The following is a 21,848-nucleotide window of genomic DNA, read 5'->3' on the forward strand; positions in this document are numbered from 1 at the left end:
ATCATTTTTGACAAATGTGCCAAGATTATTCAATGAGGAAAGGACAGTCTTTTCAACAAATGGTGCTAGGAAAAACTAGATATGCACATGCAAAATGAAGTTGAATCCCTACCTAACACTATGTACAAAAATTAACTCAAAATAGATCAACATTAATTACCTAAACATAAAAGCTAAAATTATGCAACTATTAGATGAAAACAGGGGAAAATAATGAATTTGGTGACAATTTCTTGGGTAAGACACTATATGCACAGGCAACAAAAACTAATTAAACTTCATCAAAATTTAAAACTTTAGGGCATCAAAGGACACTATCAACAAAATAAAAACAACCCTCAGGACGGGAAAAAATATTTGCAAATCACATATCTGATACAGGGTTAATATACATAATATATGAAGAACTCCTAAAACTCAACAGAAAACAAAAACCAACCAAATTAAAAAAATGGGCAAAGGACACGAATAGACATTTCTCCAAAAACTACAAGCACATGGAAAGATGGTCAAATCACTAATCATCGGGAAAACACAAAACTCAAAACCACAAGGAGATACCACTTCATGCCCAGCTGGATGGCTATTATAAAAACAAAACACAAACAGAAAATAACAAGTATTGGCTATGATGTAGAGCAAGTTAAACCTGTGTGTCTTCTGTTGATGGGAATGTAAAATGGCGCCACTGTTATCTAAAACAGTATGCAAGTTCCCCAAGAAATTAAACATAGAATTATCCTATGACCGGGCAGTTCCACTTTCATTATATACACATAGAAGAACTGAAAGGAGAAACCTGAACAGAGAGCCATACAACAATGTTCACAACAGCACTCACAATAGCCCCCCTCAAAAAAATAAGGCATGAAATTTTGATATATGCTACAATGCAGATGAACTTTGAGGATCTTTATGCTAAGTGAAATAAGCCAGACATAAAAGGACAAATATTGTATGATTCTACCTTACATAAGTTATCTAGACTAGTCCAATTCAGACAGAAAATAGACTACAGTTTACCAGGGAGGGGCAAATAGGGAGTTATTATTTAATGTGCACAGAGTTTCAGTCTGGAATGATGTACAAGTTCTGGAGATGGATGAAGGCAGTGGTTGCACAACAAAGTGAATGTATGTATATATGTATGTATGCCACTGAACTCTACACTTTAAAGTGGTTAAAATGGTAAATTTTACGTATATTTTCCCCACAAAAAAATTACAGAAATATTCAATTTTTGCTTCTCTCCCATTGTCCTTCACATCTACAGAAAAGACATATAATAAGAAAAAGAATAGGTACTTACTTTTTTATTTATTTTTTTTAAAGATTTTATTTATTTGACAGAGAGAGAGAGCACAAGCAGGTGGCATAGCAAGCAGAGGGAGAGGGAGAAGCAGGCTCTCCGCTGAGCAAGGAGCCCGATGTGGGTGGGGCTTGGTCCCAGGACCCTGGAATCCTGACCCGAGTCGAAGGCCGTTGCTTAACCAACTGAGCCACCCAGGCGCTCCAAAGGCACTTACTTTTAAATGTCACTGGATTTACAAGAGCCAACCAAATGAACACCTAGATTTGAAACTCAAGGACAATCAACTGATTTTCAGAGGAAACCCAGCATTGCTGTAAAAACCTTATTATTGTCCACAGAAACCACAAGCCTCGTCAACCCAACTTGTTAACATTTCTGTTTTTTAAATCCTTAAACAGAGAAATCGACCTGAAGACTGACAGAACTTTACAACTAAAGGGAGAGAAGAGGCCACATTGAAGAAGGTGGGAAGTTCAGAGACATGGTTTAGGAGAGAAATAGATCACAGGTGGTACAGACAGGAGGGAGTTGTGGTCATGGAAAAGGGTGAGAGAGAGCACGCGGGGGAATGCACAAGGAGATCACTTCCCCAAAACCACTGGCTTGGAAAATGAGAGAGGCTGAATTTTGTGAGTTCCTGCAACACATGGGGCTTAAAGCCTGGAGTTTTAAAGGTCAGCCAGCTTGGCCAAGACAAAGTGACAAAGCCCAGAGGGTACTGCACTGCTCTTGGAGAGAAGGCACGCAAACTACCTGGGGGGGGCACATGGTATGGAAAGAGCCATCTGAAGAATGCCTGGAGCACAGAGTAGGGAGATTATTCCCTCTTCTCAGAACGTGTCCCCGAGAGGCAGCATTCATGGAGATGCCTCTCTGGGAACAAAGGAGCTGGCTGGCACCATTTCCCTTCCTTGCCCCTCAGCATAAACACAGAGCCACCTGTGGGAAGCAGCACAGCACAGACACTGGCTGCCTAACTTGCTTACACCAAGCCCCATTCCCCAGTACTCTGGTGGGACTGCCCTTCTCAGTCAAGTTTATCTCAGTTCCAGCACAGCAGGCCCCTCCCCCAGAAGACCAGCACAAACCCATGCCCACACTGAGTCTCCCAACCAGAGAGTTCTGCACAGCCTCAGTCCTTGTGGAAGTGGTGTCAGGTTTCATTTCAGAAGCAGACCAGAGCACACCTACTTAAACTCACCACATTCAGGCCAGGGACCACACACTGCCCAAAGCAGGCAAGGAGAGGCAAGTTAGGAATGGCCTGAAGGGATAGAGCAGCCAAAACACAATAGCAGAGCACATGCAACACACACCAGAGACACTCCTTCAAGTGCCAGGCCCTGGGCACTACATGACCTCTTCTTCACAAGGCCATTACTTTCAGGAGCAGGAGATATAACTGACTTTTCTAACACAGAGAAGAAGGCAGAGACTTGGACAAAATGCCAAGACAGAGGAATTTATCCCAAATGAAATAACAAGATAAAGCCATGCCCAGAGATCTAAGAGAAACAGATTTAAGTAACATGCCTGTGGAGAATTTAAAGCAATTATCATAAGAATACTTAATGGGCTTGAGAAAAGAAAACATTAGTGAGACCCTCACCACAGAGATGAAAGAGTTAAAAAAGAATCAGAGATGATGAATGCAATAAAGGAGATTGGAGATGGGCTTGAAACAATGAACGGCAGGCTGAAAGAAACAGAGGAACAAATTAGTGACCCAGAAGACAAAATAATGGGAAATAATGAAGCTGAACAAAAGAAAGAATTATGCAACATGAGAATAGACTTAGAGAACTCAGTGATTCCATTAAATGTAATAACATTAATATTATAGGAGTCCCAAAAGAAGAGAGAGAGAGAAAGAGGGCAGAAAATGTATTTCAAGAAATAAGAGCAGAAAACACACCTAATCTGGGAAAGGAAACAGACATCCAGGTCCAGGAGGCAGAGAAGTCCCATCAATACCACCAAGACAAGCTGTAATTAAATTTGCAAAATACAGTGATTAAAAAAAAAATCTTAAAAGCAGGAAGACAAAAGAAGTCCTTAACTTACAAGGGAAAAACCCATACAGCTAGCTGGAGATTTCTCAACAGAAACTTGGCAAGCCAGACGAGTGTGCCATGATATATTCAATGTCCTAAATGGGAAAAAATCTGCAGCTAAGAATACTCTGTCAGCAAGGTTAACATTCAGAATAGAAGGGGAAATAATGAGTTTCCCAGACAAACAAAAACTGTAGGAGTTTGTGACCTAAACTATCCCTGCAAGAAGTATTAAAGGGGACTTTGAGTGCAAAAGGAAAATGACAAAGAAAGGATCAGAGAAAAATCTCCAGAAACAACAAGATGAGTGATAAAATCAGCAGTAAATACATAGCTATCAATAATTACTCTGAATGTAAATGGACTAAATGCTCCAATCAAAAGACAAAGGGTGTCAAACGGATTAAAAAAAAACAAAACACCAAGATCCATCTACATGCTCCCTACAAGAGACTCATTTTAGACCTAAAGGCACCTGCAGATTGAAAGTGAGGGGGTGGAGAAACATTTATCATGCAAATTGATGTCAAAAGAAAGTCAGTAGCGGGGCGCCTGGGTGGCTCAGTCATTAAGCGTCTGCCTTTGGCTCAGGTCATGATCCCAGGGTCCTGGGATCAAGCCCTGCATCGGGCTCCCTGCTCAGCGGGAAGCCTGCTTCTCCTTCTCCCACTCCCCCTGCTTGTGTTCCCTGTCTCTCTCTCTCTGTCAAATAAATAAATAAAATCTTAAAAAAAACAATTCAGTAGCAATACTTATATTGGACAAACTAGATTTTAAAATAAAGACCATAAGAAGAGACAAAAGAAGAGTATTACATAATCATAAAGTGGACAATCCAACAAGAAGATATGATTATAAATATTTATGCCCCCAACATGGGAACACCTAAATATATAAAATAATTAATAGCAAACATAAAGGAACTAATTGATGACACAATAATAGTAGGGGATTTTAACACCCCACTTAAATCAAAGGGCAGGTCATCTAAACAGAAAATCAAGGATACAGTTGCTTTGAATGACACATTGGACCAAATGGACTTAACAGATACAGTCAGAACATCCATCCTAAAACAGCAGAACACATGTTCTTTTCAAGTGCACATGGAATATTCTCCAGAAGAGATCACAAATCAGGCCTCAACAAATACAAAAAGACTGAAATCATACCTTGCACCTTTTCTGACCACAATGCAATGAAACTAGAAATCAACCACAAGAAAAAATTTGGAAGGAACACAAATACATGGAGGTGAAACATGCTACTAAACAATGAATGAGTCAACCAGGAAATCAAAGAAGAAATAAAAATGTGGGAACAAATGAAAATGAAAACACAATAGTCTAAAACCTTTGGGATGCATCAAAGGCAGTCCTAAGAGGGAAGTATTAGCAATACAGGCCTACCTCAAGAAGTGAGAAAAATCTCAACTAACATTACCTTACACTTAAAGGAGCTAAAAAAGAACAAAGCCTAAAGCCAGCAGAAAGAAGATTAAAGCAGAAATAAATGATATAGATACTACAAAAGCAATAGACCAATGAAACCAGTAGCTGGTTCTTTGAAAAAAGTAATAAAATTGATAAACCTCCAGATACACTTACAAAAAAGAGAAAAAACAAAGTTAAATAAAATCACAAATGAAGAGAAATAACACCATAGAATACAACAAATATGAGAGAAGATTATGAAAGACTATGCCAACAAATTGGACAACCTGGAAGAAATGGATAAATTCCTAGAAGCATATAACCTACCAAAACTGAAACAGGAAGAGAGAAAACTTGAACAGACCAAAAACCAGCAAAGAAATTGTATCAGTAATTTAAAAACCCCAAAAATCAAAAGTCCAGGGCCAGATGGCTTCACAGGTGAATTCTACCAAACATCTAAAGAAGAGTTAATACTTATTCTTCTCAAACTCTTTCAAAAAATAAAAAAGGAAGCAAAACTTCCAAATCCATCCTATGAGGCCAGTATTACCCGGATACCAAAACCAGGTAAAGACTCCACTAAAAAAGAGTACAGGCCAGTATCCCTAATGAACATGGATGCAAAATTCTCAATAAAATACTAGCAGACCAAATCCAGCAATGCATTAAAAAGAATCATTAACGATGATCAACTGGGATTTATTCCTTGGTTGCAAGGGTGGTTCAACACTTGTAAATTGATCAATGTGATACACAACATTAATAAAAGAAATGGTAAGAACTATATGATCCTTTTAATAGATGCTGAAAAAGCATTTGACAAAGTAATACATCCGTTCATGATAAAAACCCTCAACAAAGTAGTTTAGAGGGAACATGACTTGAACATAATAAAGGCCATATATGAAAAACCTACGGCTAATATTATCCTCAATGAGAAAAAACAGAGCTTTTCCTCTGTGGTCAGGAACAAATAGATATGTCCAATCTCACCACTGTTATTTAACACAGTAGTGGAAGTTCAAGCAACAGCCATAAGAAAACAAAAAGAAATAAAAAGCATCCAAATCAGCATAAGGAAGAGGTCAAACTTTCACTATTTGCAGATGACATGATACTCTATGAAGAAAACTCAAAAGACTCCACCAAAAAATTGCTAGAATTGGTAAATTCAGTAAAGTCACAGGATACAAAATCAACATACAGGAATCAGTTGCATTTCTATACACCAATAATGAAACAGCAGAAAGAGAAATTAAGGAATCAATCCCATTTACAATTGCACCAAAAACCATAAGATACCTAGGAATAAACCTAACCAAAGAGGTAAAAGACCTACACTCTGAAAACTATAAAAGAGTGATGAAAGAAAAAGGAGATGACACAAAAAAATGCAAAGACATACCATGCTCATGGAATGGAATAACAATTATTAAAATGTCTATACTACCGGGCGCCTGGGTGGCTCAGTTGGTTAAGCGACTGCCTTCGGCTCAGGTCATGATCCTGGAGTCCCAGGATCGAGTCCCGCATCGGGCTCCCTGCTCGGCGAGGAGCCTGCTTCTCCCTCTGACCCTCTCCCCTCTCATGTACTCTCTCTCTCTCTCATTCTCGCTCTCTCAAATAAATAAATCTTTAAAAAAAAAATGTCTATACTACCTAAAGCAATCTACACATTTAATGCAATCCCTATTAAAATACCAACAACATCTTTCACAGAGCTAGAACAAACAATCCTAAAATTTGTATGGAAACACAAAAGACTCCAAATAGCCAAAGGAACCTTGAAAAAGCAAAGCAAAGCTGGAGGCATCACAATTCCAGACTTCCAGTTATATTACAAAGTTGTAGTGATCAAGACAGTATGGTACTGGCAGAAAAACAGACACATAGATCAATGGAACAAGACAGAAAACCCAGAAATGAACCCACAACTATATGGTCAACTAATCTTTGACAAAGCTGTAAAGAATATCCAATGGGAAAAAGACAGTCCCTTCAATAAATAATGTGAAAACTGGACAGCAACATGCAAAAGAATGAAACTAGACCACTTTCTTACACCAAACACAAAAATAAATTCAAAATTGATGAAAGACCTAAATGTGAGACCTGAAACCATAAAAATCCTAGAAGAGAACACTGGGCATCAGAAGAGAACACAGAAGAGAACCTCTTTGACATCCATAGCAACTTCTATTCTAGATATGTCTCCTGCGGCAAGGGAAACAAAAGCAAAAATAAACTATCGGGAGTACATGAAAATAAAAAGCTTCTGCATAGTGAAGGAAATAATCAACAAAACTAAAAGGCAATCTCTAGAATGGGACAAGATATTTGCAGATGAAATATCTGATAAAGAGTATCCAAAATATATAAAGAACTGCTAAAACTCAATACCCCAAAATGAATAATCCAATTAAAAATGGGCAGACGACATGGGTAGGTATTTTTCCAAAGACGACATACTGATGGCCAACAGACATATGAGAAAATGCTCATCATCACTGATCATCAGGGAAATACAGATCAAAACTACAATGAGATACCACCTCACACCTGTTAGAATGGCTAAAAACAACAACACAGGAAACAACAGATACTGGCAAGGATGCAGAGAAAGGGGGACCCTCCTACACTGTTGGTGGGAATGCAAGCTGGTGCAGCCACTTATATGGAGGTTCCTCAAAAAGTTGAAGAGAGAGCTACCCTATGACCCAGCAATTGCACGACTAGGGATTTACCCCAAAGATACAAATGTAGTGATCTGAAGGGGCATGTGCACCCCAATGTTTATAGCAGCGTTACCTACATTAGCCTAATTACGGAAAGAGCCCAAGGGTCCATTGACTGATGAATAAATAAGATGTGGTATATACATACAACGGTATATTAGCCATAAAAATGAAATCTTGCCATTTGCAATAACATGGATGGAGCTAGAGTACAATACTAAGCGAATTTAGTCAGAGAAAGACAAATACCATATGATTTCCTAATATGTGGAATTTAAGAAACAAAAGAAACGAGCAAAGGGGAAGAAAGAGAGAGGCAAACCAAGAAACAGATTCCCCACAATAGAGAGCAAACTGATGGTGCCCAGAGGGGAGGTGGGTGGGGGGATGGGTGAGAGAGGTGATGGGGATTAAGAGAGCACCTGCTGTGATGAGCACCCGATGATGTATGGAAGTGTTGAATCACTATATTGTACGCCTGAAGCTAGTATTACACTGTAGGGTAACCAACTGGAATTTAAAGAAAAACTTTTAAAAAATCCTTAAAGAGGAAAACGAGCACAAAAGTTAAAAATCACAGAGCCTATCTTTTCAGTATGTCCAGCAGGAATGAAAGGTAAACAGTTAAATAGAACCATTCAAGGAAAATGAAAAGAATTAATAGAACATGAGCCCCAAATAACAGCTCCAGTGACTGTGACTAGAACTTCTCTGCAAAGCAAGGCTGCAGCACCCCCAGCAGAAAAAGACTCCCCGGGGAGGTCTCTAGAACTTTTGCCAGTGTGAACAGATGTAGCTGAGGAACTTTCCAAAGTTATAAAAATATCCCCAAACTGTCATTTGACCTTTAAAAATGACACTGGCATTTCAATCTTGCAATGCCAAGTTTATTTAGATGATAAACAACACATCCACACATGGATCATACTTAAATTCCCTTTCCCATCAGCTGACAGCAGCATCGTGAGGCCACGGAGACTGTCAGGGTTGGTACAGCCACGGTGGCTCAGGGTTTTCGGACATTCTGCCATCTGGAGCCTTTCCAAAGCTCCTGTGGCCACCAACTTCTGATAGAAGCATATGACCAAATGGACAGGGACGTTGCCCTATTTGCCCACTTTCCAGGTATATCAGCTCATTTAAATGTCACAACAACTACCTACATTTATATCAGGCCCTGTAAGGCAGCTGAATATTAGGGCTTTTCCTCATTTGTAAGATAGATAGCACAGTTCCTACCTCAGAGATACCATGAAAATTAAACAGCGTACACACCCAAAAACTCGGGCAGGGCCTAGCACACAGCAAGCCATCAGAAAACATCAGTCCAGTTCCCCTGAGGTCATGAGCACACATTCTCCAGCTCCTAACTTAGTGCTCTTTCTACCAAAACTGCAGTTTTCAAACTTGGGGTGCATGGTCCCTGAATATATATAAAGACTCTCCATGTAATATTTGAGCACACAGCTTTAAGGGAATAAATTCTCAGACCCTCAACATTCTTACTTGCTTTCCTAAAACTCAATTCTCAGGTAAAAGGGCAGGTTCTTCTTCCCTCTGCTCTGCTCCCACGTCACAGAAAAAGGTCAACTTCTCACCCACACTGAATCATATTAAATGCACTGTCCCACCATGGTCAAATCTCTAGGGCACTAAACAAAGGTAATTAGAAACATTGTTGTCTTTATTAAGAAAGTTAATGTCTTTAATGAATGAGTAATAAATCCCTTTGGAAGACAAGAGGTTTCTAATTATTTGCTTTCAACAAAATTGAAGGCGACCTAATGTCATCAATAGATCATTAAATATTTGTTTGCTAAGAGATAACCATATGGTTTTTACTTAGAGCTTGAGAGTTCAAAAAACTGAAGAACACCACTACAAGAAAATGCTTTCCATCTTACTTCTTTATGTAGACAAGGTTGACCTAATGAGAACAGAATTATGTTAAACCCTATCTTTCCGGCAATCAGTAATATTCATCAGTGAATAGATATCAACAATAAAATGCTCCATCCATATCATTAAGAATCCAATTTCCAATAAACGTAGGTTTTATGCTTAAGTTAATTATCCAAGTTGGCAACATTTATGGGTTTTTTATTACAAATGAGTAACAATTTCACAAAAATGATATGTACTCATATGCATGACATTTATGTTGTTTTGATTACTTGTTTATTGCTACTAATTGTACTGTTAACTGAATCTTAAAGAATTTTTAAGACCTTAGGTTATAGCCATAGGAATTTTTTTTTTTAATTTAAATTCTAGGGGCGCCTGGGTGGCTCAGTTGTTAAGTGTCTGCCTTTAGCTCAGGTCATGATCCCAGGATCCTGGGATCAAGCCCCTCGTTGGGCTCCCTGCTCAGCGGGAAGCCTGCTTCTCCCTCACCCACTCCCCCTGCTTGTGTTCCCTCTCTCGCTATATCTCTGTCAAATAAATAAAATCTCTAAAAAAAAAAAATTTTAATTCTATCTATAATCATTTTTGTTATTGCAGATATGTGTGACTAGAGGATCAATAAAGGACCTTGAATCTCAAAATATTATGCTAAGATAAAATTCTGAGGGAAAATGGAAATAGAAAAAGGAATATAAAATTTCCAGATGTTACTGAAAAGTCTATCAATGTTGACTATAAACTGTTATAGTTTTTATAATATCCACTGTATGTATTTAGTTTTCATAAATAAATGTATTTATAATTCACTAAAACTTACATGCTTTGCAACTATTTTAAGTGATTTAAAAAATTTAGACATCAATTTGAAAACATCCTGGAGAGTGTATAATTTTACTAAAATCTTTTAGGAGTTATGCGAACAGAAAATGGTGAGGATCACTGCACCAGATCCCTGGGCGTGACCACAATTCTTGTAAGAGACTGATGTGGAGGGTGCAGGTCTATGAAGAAAGAACTGGGAGAGTACTCCCAGCATTTGCAGGCAAGGAGGCAATGAGAGGACCCTGTGGGTAAACACACACACACACACACACACACACACACACACACACACACACCCCACACGACCCTGTGGGTAAACACACACACACACACACACCCCACACGACCCTGTGGGTAAACACACACACACACACACACACACACACACACACACACACACCACACGACCCTGTGGGTAAACACACACACACACACACCCCACACACACCCCAACTGCTACATTCCCAATTCTGGCAGGAAATAAGCTTCAAAAGCTTTGTAAGCTTTTTACTTATGAAAATGTAAGCAATATTTGAAAAAAGAGAAACAAGCTCAGGGTAGACTTCCCAATAACTGCCAGTCAGCTGAAGGCCAGCTCAGTGTCCCAGTTAAGGCCGGAGGGTGCTGGGCACAAGGTGAGGCTGTCAAAATGGATCCTCTCTGCCTTCTGCAACAGGTGATGGAAAGAGGAATTCTCCTGACCTTCCCATCCCTAGCAAATGACCTCAAAAATCAAGCTATTGCTTCTAGTCATGTGCTTTAAAAATAGATTCATTGCATTCTTCCCTTAAATTTGCCCTCTCCTTTGTAACATACTATCTCTGATTCATTCAGTCATGCCAGAAAGAACCTATCTTGCAACATGCTCTGGGACGAAGCTAGGTCCTAGGACTGCCAAGTAGCTAAAAATCACTCCTAGGACCTGGTCTGAGCTACATGCAGGTCAACTTCCTAGCTCTCATACACATATTAATCAGCTTCAGACCTCTGAACCCACAGGAGAATCAGCCTTCCACCTCCTCTCAACCTAAAATGTCCTTTAAGATGCTTTCTACTCTCTCGCATCCTCCCAGGACTCTTTGTAGACAAGCCCCGTTTAACTTTTGTCCCTCTAATCACTTTGGTAACACCCAGTGGTGTAATTAAGACACCCAATTTATGTAGTTCCACTTGGGTACAGACTAATTTGGGAAAGTCAGGCACCTGCAACTCCTCCTTGCCTCCAGAAACACAGTCCAGATCTCAGAAACAGAGTATTTAGAGACATCTAACGAAACAGTGCAGGCAGAGATTTGATATATACCTCTTAACGGGGGCAGTCACCCACAGGAGAACAAGGGAAAAAGAACTAATACTTGTAACTTGCCAATAGGTCAGTACTTAAATGAGGCAGGCAGCTCTTGCCAAAATCATGCAACCACCGAGCGGTAAAGCTGGATTTGAACACGGGGCTCTTTAACTCCCAAGTTCCTACCTAAGCTCCCCACCAGCCTCCAGTGTGAAGAGGCCTAGCACTCAACTGGTTCACAACACCTTCACATACCTCCTGCCCTCTGCACGGGCTTTGCCAGGAATGCTCTGCTATATATGCAAATATTCACAGGCCTTCTCTCTCTCTCTCTCTCTCTCCTTTTTAGCATGAAAGCTCTTAGAGTCAGCATAGGGGCCACATTTATCTTTAAGTTACTATTTACGGGGCACCTGGGTGGCTCAGTGGGTTAAACAGCTGCCTTCTCGCAGCTCCCTGCGCAGGGGGAGCCTGCTTCTCCCTGTCCCTCTGCTCCTCCCCCGACTCATACTCTCTCGAGCCCTCTCACTCTCAAATAATAAAATCTTTTTTTAAAATATTTTATTTCAGAGAGAGCGAGAGCGAGAGAGAGCATGAGAGAGAGACAGCATAAGCGGGGGGGGGGTAGAGGGAGAGGGAGAAGCAGGCTCCCTGCTGAGCAAGGAGCCGGAGGCGGGACTCAATCCCAGCACCCTGGGATCATGACCTGAGCCGAAGGCAGACGCCTAACCGACTGAGCCACCCAGGTGCCCTCAAATAATAAAATCTTTAAAAAAAAAAAAAAAAAAAATGAGGGTGAAAAAAGGATGTTTTCAGACACACACACAAAAAAACCCAAGCATTTTTCTTAAAAAAGTCACTATTTAAAAGGCTCAGTATAATCCTAGACACATAACACAGACTTCAAAAGTGTTATCTGACCAACAATCTCTGTTCAGGGCTCCTTCTGAGGAACAGATTCCTTCTGTAAGAGAGCCCCTCAGCTTCTAATCTCCCTGTAACTCATTCACTTATTCAACAAGTATTTAATGAGCATTTACTACATGGCAGGCTCTGCTCTGAGCGCTAAAGATACAACAATGAACAAAAGAAAATGCCTGCTCTTATGGGGTTTAGATTGTAGTGGAAGAAATGGTCAACTGAAATACATATACCACATTATATAATGTGATGTTAAGCACTATAAAAGAATCCATAACAGTCTAAAATACCACTTCCTTGGAACTAGATGAACAAATACTTATAGTTTTTCTACTAATTTACTCCCCCCACCCCTATCCAGCTTGTTTAAAAAGTTAAAGGCCAAAGATTTGCCTGATGGGTGATCTAAAAACCAGATGGGAAAAAATGAAAGCATACTCCTTGCACTGCTATGTACACACTTTTCAAAGCCACAGATTTACACAAAAAAATAAAGACTTCTTTTCTTTATAGGACAGGCTTGGGAAGAGATGCTAACTCTTCCCCCAGAACTAAGTATCTCACTTGGCATGTAGGAGATGAGGCCGCGGCTGCCTACTCCTCCATCCCATCCCCTCTCGTCAAGGACATCCTTCTGTTCTCTGGATATTCGCAAACCCTCTTTGCTCAGGTTCTTAACTATGGCTCCCTCCACTTGGAGGGCTCTTCCCCGCTGCCCTGTCACCCACTAGGCCCCATCATCCTTTAGGTCTCAGCTCAAAAGTCACTTCTACAGTCACTCCACATTACAACCTACAACCCCATTAGCTGCCTCTGCTCTACGCTCCCAGGCATCTGCATTTCTCTCAACAGGCACTGATCCTAGCACGCATATTTAGTCCAGACACTTGATCTGTGAGGACTGGGAGGCACCCTCTCTGTTCACAGCTGTATTACACCCTGTCATGATAAAGCACAGGGCCTAGCACACAGTAGATGCTCAATGAACATTTGTCAAGTGGAGAAGGCATACTAATTCTATTCAAATATCTTCTCATTGTGAAGACACAATTTATAAATACCTGCCTTTCAGAATGAAGGAACGAAGGTCTTAGTTTCTGTACGTAACATACATTACTATTTAGAGTTCTCTTTCCACTGCTGGAGATTGAGAAAACAAAAAACAAAAAACTTTGAAGTTTTCAGTTATTTTGAAGAAAAGACCAAATAACCAAATGAACAAATAAGATCAGGAAGAGAACCTGATCACCCTCCTCAGCACAGACATCGCCAAGGTTTTCCTAACATGCAAAAAGACTCAACCAATGATTTATTCATTTTATTTTTAATCCAGGGAAATTCCTAAGCCCCAAAAAATAACAGACAAGAAAATTAAGCCTTCTGTCAACAAGTGACCAGTCTGGTGCACCTGACAGTGCAGGCCATCAGTGGCCAGCATAACCACTGGCTGGAGGTTCCTACAAGTACATCTTCGTGCTCCAGGAAGGAGCCGCCTCAGCCTCCATGGGAGAGAGCAACCAGCAGGTGTCTGTATCCTACATGAGCTTCAGCTCAGACTGACTCGGGTACCCAACTCCTGCCACGTGAAATAATTCAGTACTGTCCCTGACGCCCATTCTACCCCAACAGTTCTTCTCCCATTCAATTCTGCCTGTCCTGAAAAGATACGTGCTCAGTAGCTATAGTTGCTAATATATATCTATCAAGTGAGGGAAAAAATTAATTTTAATATTTTATCTTCTTGCAGAAATGATCCTTTCTTGTTCACAAGAATAGTTTTAAAAAGCACACATATTATATATATATAAAAGCACATATTTTATATATATATATAAAAGACTACAGTTTATATACTAACCTAGCAGTTTTCACCTGACTTGAAAAAAAAAATCTAAAAATCCAATGGGCTATAAATGAGATAATGTGAAATGAAATAAAATGTTCGTAAGATCAAATGATATTAGGGGGAAAAAGGTCGAAAAGGAAAATTAGAAGTTGATATGTCCAAGAAGACAGACCTGAGTTTAAGTGTGGCAGGAGACAGCAACAATGTTAGAACATTCCTGTTGAGGGGCGCCTGGGTCGTTCAGCTGGTTAAGCATCTGACTCTTGATTTCAGCTCAGGTCATAATCTCAGGGTTGTGAGATCAAGCCCCGCCTTGGGCTCTGGGCTCAGTGGGGAGTCTGCTTGAGATTCTCTCCCTCTGCCCCTTCCCCCACTCTCTTTTTCTAAAATAAATCTTTTAAAATAAATAAATACCCCTGTTGATCAAATGCTTTATTTACCACACTGATATATTTCTATCCGACTGTAATGTTAAATGAGATAAGCCTCAGGAAGGCCAAAAACACAGGCTCTAGGGGCCCCTGGGTAATGCCAGGTGCCAGTCCGTTAAGCGTCCAACTCTTGGTTTAGACTCAGATGGTGATCTCAGAATCGTGAGATGGAGCTCCTGTGCTGGGCTCCATGCTCTCTTCCCCTCTGCCCCACCCCTGGAATAAATACATCTTAAAAAAAAAAAAAAAAGGGCACACTCTAGAACCAGAGGACTTGGGCTCCAAATTCTGTCTCTGAACAGCTGCATGACCTGTTCAAGTTACTTCCAGGCATTTCTACTCAACTATGATATAAGGATGCCGATTATACCAGTCAGAGTAAATGACTATATTAGATTCCTGAGGCACTCTTAAAAATCTCTGGGGTCACCAAAGTACTATGCTCAGACCTAAATATCAGCAGTAGGATGAAAGAATAGGAACATACCAGTACCTATCTCAGGGGCTGTTGTGAGGAACAAAGAAGTTAAAACACATAAAGGAACAAAGAAGTTAAAACCCTAAGGGTGGTTCCTGGCCCATAGTGAAGTGCTGAACTGATGTCAACTGCATTCTGCCTGTATCCATGGGAAAGAGTATTTTAACATTTATTTTAAATTATGCACAAGAACTACCAGGTATGAACAATGGATTATCTTCATTTATTGCTGTGAATTGGAAATCTGTTCTAAACCTACCTATTTACCTACCTACCTACGGACTGGTGTAACAATTTTATTTGTGTTTTGGAGGGAGGACTTGAGATCCATGCAAAACTTAAATATCATGCTTCAACAGCATTGCAAATCAAGTATATAATGTGTTAACTATACAGACTGAGCAAATATTTCCTCAGACTTCAAAACGTTTGAATAGACATATCTGAACATTATTGAATTCTGTATCAAAAAAAAAAAAGCACTACTTGAATACCACCTGGAATAGTTAATAAGACCATTGCCTTTGGTTCTTCTATTTTGCTTTTGCAGCATGCCTTAAAAGCAATTACTATTCCATTACTGTTCACACTAGAGAAAATTTACCAGCTTGTAATTTAGAGGCAAGTGGAGTAGACAGAAGAAAATGGAGTCACCCACTATAGATTCCAAGAAAGAGACAAGAGTCTAAATGTTTAAAAGACACACGTTCATTGCACCAAACAATCATCTGGGCATGTCTTCATGTCTATTCATGAGAAAGGATAATCAGTGAAAAGCAGGTTGAAGGACAAAGAATGATGGAAGAAGACAACAAGAGGAGGCAGAAGAGAGAATGTCTTTTAAACCCAAATTGTTATTTCTGGTCCATTAAAATCTCAAAATCCAAATGAAAACTGGTCTTCATAGAAAACTCAAAAATTAGCCCTAACTCAAGTACTATACACCCAGGGAGAATACAGAAAATCTTGAGATTTAACACTGACAGACTAAGAAAATTGGCTGCAGTTTTAGAAAATTCTCACGTTTTATCAGCCCTACAACAGGATTATTAATATGGTTTTAGATGGGGAGAAATAAAACACAAAGGGCATATTTCAGGTAATAAAAGAGTCATTTTATGCTACACCTAAGAGATTCTTTTAGGTTTCTTCACTTCGAAAAGATAATTACCCTACACTAAGTAACAGTAACAAAGGTACAAGTAAAGGTAGATCTCTGGTCTTCTTTCAAGAAACACTGGCAGAATTTACTACTTGGGGGGAAGTGCCAAACATTGTAAATTTGAATATCCTTTGGATTGTGGCTCTAATAAGCTGCATATAAAGAGGGGAGCACACTGATGCTTCAGGAAAAGAACGAGACAGAAAATTAAACCTCAACTCCTCCACCTGCTCAGCACACAAATAGCTTAACTGCACCCAACAGAAAAATCGAAACAAAGGGCCTCTTTAGTTCACCGCTTGCCAGAAAGGCATCTTCAAGATGCCTTCTCATTAACTGAGTCCTTTCACCCACCCCCCTTAAGTGTCTCACGGTTGGCCTGTCTTCCAGTCTTTGCTCATTAAATTTAAAAAAATTTTAAAGTTTTTTCTTCTTGCTGGGAAAGGACTGTTTTTTAACCTTTCGATTCAATTGATTTCCAAAGGTGAAAGCAACTTCACCTGAAAAGCATCAGCTTTAAACTCAGGAAACACTGGAAGGTTTTCTAGCGAAGAACAGAAGTCTCATCAATAGTGTTATTGAAAATACAAACTAGATAGAGAGCCACATTTATCTGCAGTTGTCGCTTGTATTAAAGTAGCTTAAATCCTTCACAAAGAAGCTTTTCCGGGGGGTTAGACAGATAGGGTGCTAGGGCAGGCAGGATTATCTGCGATCTGTAGTGTAAAACCCCTCCGTGCCACAGGGAGAACAGAAGGACCTGCTGGGATACTGCAAACCTGAAAAACCCTGTCCATCTCCTCCAACGGACAGTCCAGTTTCTGTGGCTACCACTCCCCCCACAGCTTCATTTTGCAAGTGGATTCGGCTGCTAAGGTAGCATTATTTCGATGCAAATATTTCTTTCCTGGCAGCACAGCTCAGTTGAGAAGGGAGGCTGAACATCAGTTAGCGGTATGAAGAAAGCAGCTCTCCAGTTACCAGGGAGAAATAATTGAACACAGATTGCCTGTTGTGCCTTTAATTTAATTTGGAGACCTTTCATCTTTTAGTTTCCTTCATTTGCAGCCAATGCTTAGCGAGCTAATTTGTACCTGGTTCATTTTCCTCCTTTTATCTTACCTACATTAACATCAACCATGGAAATTAGAAGCACTATGAATAAAAGATGAAGCCTGACTTGGGACATTCTCTCAAGTACCGTGAATTACTTAAAAACTAATTTGTGTGTATGCACAACATGGAGGACCGAGATCTATGCGCCTCGCCTCTACATCACCCTTTATCAGCATCTTCCTTTCCCCCCAAGGAGCTGCAGCTTGTAGGTGTTTTATCTAGTCCTACCTGTTCTCCAAGAAAGCAATGTCTAGACTATAAGCCACATGGAATCATTAATCTTAGAACGGATATAAGGTAGACCACCCCATCACCGCACAAATCCAAGGATGCATAAATCCCGCTAACCTGACTTTTTAGAGAGTTCAATATCACTTGCCTTACAGGGAAAAGGATGCGTTGCAAAAAAGGAAAACTGAATGTATCAACATATACGCATGGTGAACAGATGCCCACTCTGTCCAAAAACACTGTGTGTAGGGGAGGGTGAGAGGTGGTGGAGAAAGGGACTAGTCTTGAAATTACTGTCCGGGAGTGGCCTCTGGGAGCTACAGAATTTCAATTCCCAGCGTATCATGTGTATGACGTTTTTTTAAACAGTCCTTCTGTCCTATATTTTGTACCACTTGGCACCTCTCCATAAAAAAGAGTTGCACATGCTCTTAAGTTTGATTTTTTTCATTACTTCTTACTGTACAAAATTTTAGTCTTAATAAGTTTTGCATTTTTTTCCCTTTATAGTTTCCTCTGGGCCACTACTATTTTTCCTCCTCACCCTCTCCTCCTTTATATTCTTTCTCTTTTTCCAGTGGACCAATGAAAAAATCTACTGGGTTTTTCTCTTGCTGCTTTAATATCCCCCACCAACAAGCCTTCCTTTCAGTTTGGGAAGCATCAAAGAAAGACTGGGCTCCATTGTTTCACTGCCTGGAACACCAGCTCTCACACTCAACTAACCCCTCACACCAGTGCGCTAGAACCTGGAGATAAACTGAAAAATCACTCCTTCACAGCCCATCCCCCTAAAAAGTTTATTAATAAGATGTGCATTATGTATGCCAAGACCACACATTTCTACAAGTAAGGCAACTTCCAAGTTCCGAGGCAACTTCCAAGGGTAAAAAATTAAAAAAAATTAAAAAAAACTTTGAAGTTTAAAATTATGGTGTATTGAAATGTAAAGGTCTTTGCTTCAGAATACAAACCACCGTATCTTTTGGGGAAAGAGTATGTAAGCAGGATCAAAATTGAAGCCCAACTTAAAGAAAAATCAGATTCTCTCTCTGATCTTGGTTATAATAAAGACTACCCCCTACAATGTCAAGCTTATCTTATTATATATTATTTATTTCTTCTGAAGGAACATGGAAAGAAAGCCCTACACTGCAAAAAGTTGAAGAAAGGATGGAAAGGGATTACTGGTCCTTTTATTCATGAAGGAGAGGATGAATAGAAATGAAGGAGGCAACTGCCCTTAAAAAATGGATTCTTAAAAGCCACATAGGCAGAAAAATTAAACTGAAAGGGTACAAAGTCACTCTGTCCTGAGGTTAAGAAAGCCAAACAGATATTAGGATGAAGTTGTGGGGCATTTATGTTTACTAGACACACACACTGGCAGGGCGGGGGGTGTGATGGAGTCTCAGCAGCAGGAGGTCAAGGAATTTGGGATAGAGGAAAGCAAGTCCCACCAAGTGTCAAAGAATCCCAAGTTTTTGTTTTTCCCCCCAGGTATCCTTGTGTATAAGGAAAGTGAAAACCATGTAATCCCGACTCATTCACAGAACACACACAGACTGCAAAATACCAGCCTCAAGAAGTAAAACCTCTCCTAACCCCCTGCTGGCTCTGTGCATGAGTGGCCTTCCAAGGGAAAAGAGCCATTTAGGCGGCAGGGGACCGCGAAGCACCCCAGGACCTCACAGGGAGCACCAGGATGCAATGGGCAGGCGCAAGAGTGGCCTTGCCCAAGAGAGGCCTTAGAGAAAGGTTCAGAAAAAGAACGGGGCTGTCCTCCTCATGATTCGGGCTGCAGAAAAACAACCACAGGGCACAACAGTCTCAACTCATTTACCAGAGGTTTTCCTTGAAAAAGAGGCAATCTTCAGAATCAGAAAGGGCTTTTGTGGGGTGCAGGAAGAGATAAGAGGTTGGACCCCCCACCCCACACACACCCTGGAGAAGTCACTGTTTTCACTCTAACCATTTCCGTGCCAGCGGGCTGTAAGAGAGAAATGTGTCTCCGGGACGATTTTTAGTCAGCATCTCCACCTTCCTCCCTGTATGGTTCTAGACTCGAGAATACACCAAGCCCGCCTGCCCAGTGAGCTGGGTCCCTCCGCGACCTGTTCCTGACAGCGTGCCTCCCCCAGCGACTCTCTCTGCCATCTGGGCTCCCTCCTCAAGCCAGCCAGAGCCTCGTTCCTGGAAATACCCTCGCGCCTCACCTGTGCTACTCCCTCCGCTCAGTCTCAAGACCAGGTGGACTGCGAAGCCCCTGGTCACACACTCCCTCCCTTGCGCCACAGCGGTCCTCTCGTCCACTCTCCACCCCCAAGGCCAGCGTAAACACGCCAGGGCCAGCGGAAGCTGCAGGCTGCCCGCGAGGAGCGCTCCACCTGTACTCCCGAATGGGAGTACGGAAAAGTAAGAACTCACAAGTGCAGCCGCAGCCCCGCCGGCCCCGAGGCCCCTCCTGCGCGCCCCCCCCCCCCCCAAGCTGGGGCGGGCCGGCCGCTACCTCTTGAAACAGCTCCAGACTGTAGGTGTTGTCGTCGTCGGCGAAGAAGAGCACTCCGGGCTGCGCGCGCTGATGCTGGTGCCTCTGGCGCAGCCAGGCGAGACCGGCGTTACGCTGCTCGGTGGCGCGAGGCAGTCCCGGCCTCTTGTAGCGCCGCGGTGTGGGCACGTGCAGGTGCGTGCTGGGCAGCCCGGCCCGCGCCAGGAAGCGGCTCACCAGCTCGCTGCGCGCCGCCGCGTCCTCCACCAGGATCCAGTGCAGCTGCGCCACCTGGCGGAACGTGTTGGCCAGGCGGGTCAGCTCGGCTTTCTGCACCGGGCGGCTGTAGGTGGGCGTGATGGCATAGATGGTGGGCAGAGGCGGCTCGGGCCGTGGCTGTGGCCGCGACTCGTTGCGCTTCTGCCAGCCGCGCCCGGGGCCGCTGTCGGGGCCGCCCCTGCGGAGCGGGAGTCGGGCGCCCCCGCGGCCCACCACGTAGGGAGAAAAGTAGGGGCGCGGGGTGAGCGGGGGCGCGGGCCTGCGCGTGTCCACGTCGAGCATGATGATGACGATTAGGATCCAGGGCAGGAGGATGAAGAAGCGGCTGAACAGCACGGACTTCATGGTGCGCTCTTCGCTGGCCTCTCGGACGCCCCTAAGAGGGGCGAGATGGAGGACCACAGCGCGCAGTTTGGACGACGGCGGCGCCCGCACTCAGGAAGCCGCGGCGGGCGCGTTCTCCATGGGGTCTGAGGATGCTGCGGGGGCCGAGAGCCTCGGGTCTCAGGCCCCTGGCGTGGGAGATCGGTGCAGGGGCCGAGAAACTAGGGCTACAGGGAGTGCAGGCGGGCAGACGCCGTCCCCCAATCCCGGTGAGTCGGCGGGAAGCGGGACTCTGTCCAGCCGCGCGCTGCTGGCCCCGGAGTTGCGCGGAGCGCCAGGAAAGCGGTGATCCCCCGCCGCTCTCTCTGAAGAGTGGGAGCTGGGAACCGGCCCCAGGACTCCTTGCCACTCCCGTCCCGTGGCGCTGCGGCCAAAGGAACTCCAGCGGTGTGCTCCCAGTGAGCTCTCTGGGGGGCACCTTCGAGGGCGGGAGGCAGGCGCTGAGGGCTTTCCTGGGTCACATCCCAGCTGGGTGGGCGAGGACCGGGAGGGGACGCCGGAGATGTTGTGCCCCCAGCTCTGCTCGCGCGCCGCAGCGGAAGCCTGCACTCCGGTCCTTCTCGCTTGTCTTCTCAGACCCTCTCCCGGCTCCGGCAGCAAGATCCCAAAGCAAGGAAAGAAAGAAAAAGCGAGGGGGCGGGGGCGCTGCAGACTCCGGCGTCCTCCCAGTCCTCCCTCCTGTGGGAAGACAGCAGCGCTGCTACTGGCGGAGAGGGGCTGCGAGGGGGGCCCCGGCTCTCCGCGGGGTCTGCCGCTGACGGCCCCGAGAGCTGGCTCTGGAGGCGGCTTGTGCACCGCCGAAGGAGCGGGAGGAGGGTCCTCGCGGAGCTGCACGACCTGCGGGAAGGGCTGGATGCTCGTTCGCTGATCTCCGCGCACTCGTAGCTTTCTGAAATACTGCAAGGTCTTTAGAGATCAGCCAGGAAACCCCATTCACGTGCGGAAAACTCGGGAGACCTA

The 21,848-nt window shown here is 42.9% G+C and overlaps 1 protein-coding gene across 1 annotated transcript in view; it reads right to left on the reverse strand.

Annotated features, from left to right (window-relative positions):
- The window catches only part of B3GAT2 (beta-1,3-glucuronyltransferase 2), a 76,959-nt gene extending 55,662 nt beyond the window's left edge, over positions 1 to 21,297 (reverse strand). Inside the window, exon 1 of the mRNA XM_025890566.2 lies at positions 20,247 to 21,297. Coding sequence (XP_025746351.1) covers positions 20,247 to 20,849 — 603 coding nt within the window. The 5' untranslated portion in view covers positions 20,850 to 21,297. The remainder of the gene's footprint in view (positions 1 to 20,246) is intronic.
- Positions 21,298 to 21,848: the final 551 nt, after the last annotated feature.

Source organism: Callorhinus ursinus, unplaced genomic scaffold, assembly GCF_003265705.2.
Source record: "Callorhinus ursinus isolate GAN/ISIS: 27379988/994484 unplaced genomic scaffold, GSC_fseal_2.0 scaffold22, whole genome shotgun sequence".
Taxonomy (NCBI): domain Eukaryota; kingdom Metazoa; phylum Chordata; class Mammalia; order Carnivora; family Otariidae; genus Callorhinus; species Callorhinus ursinus.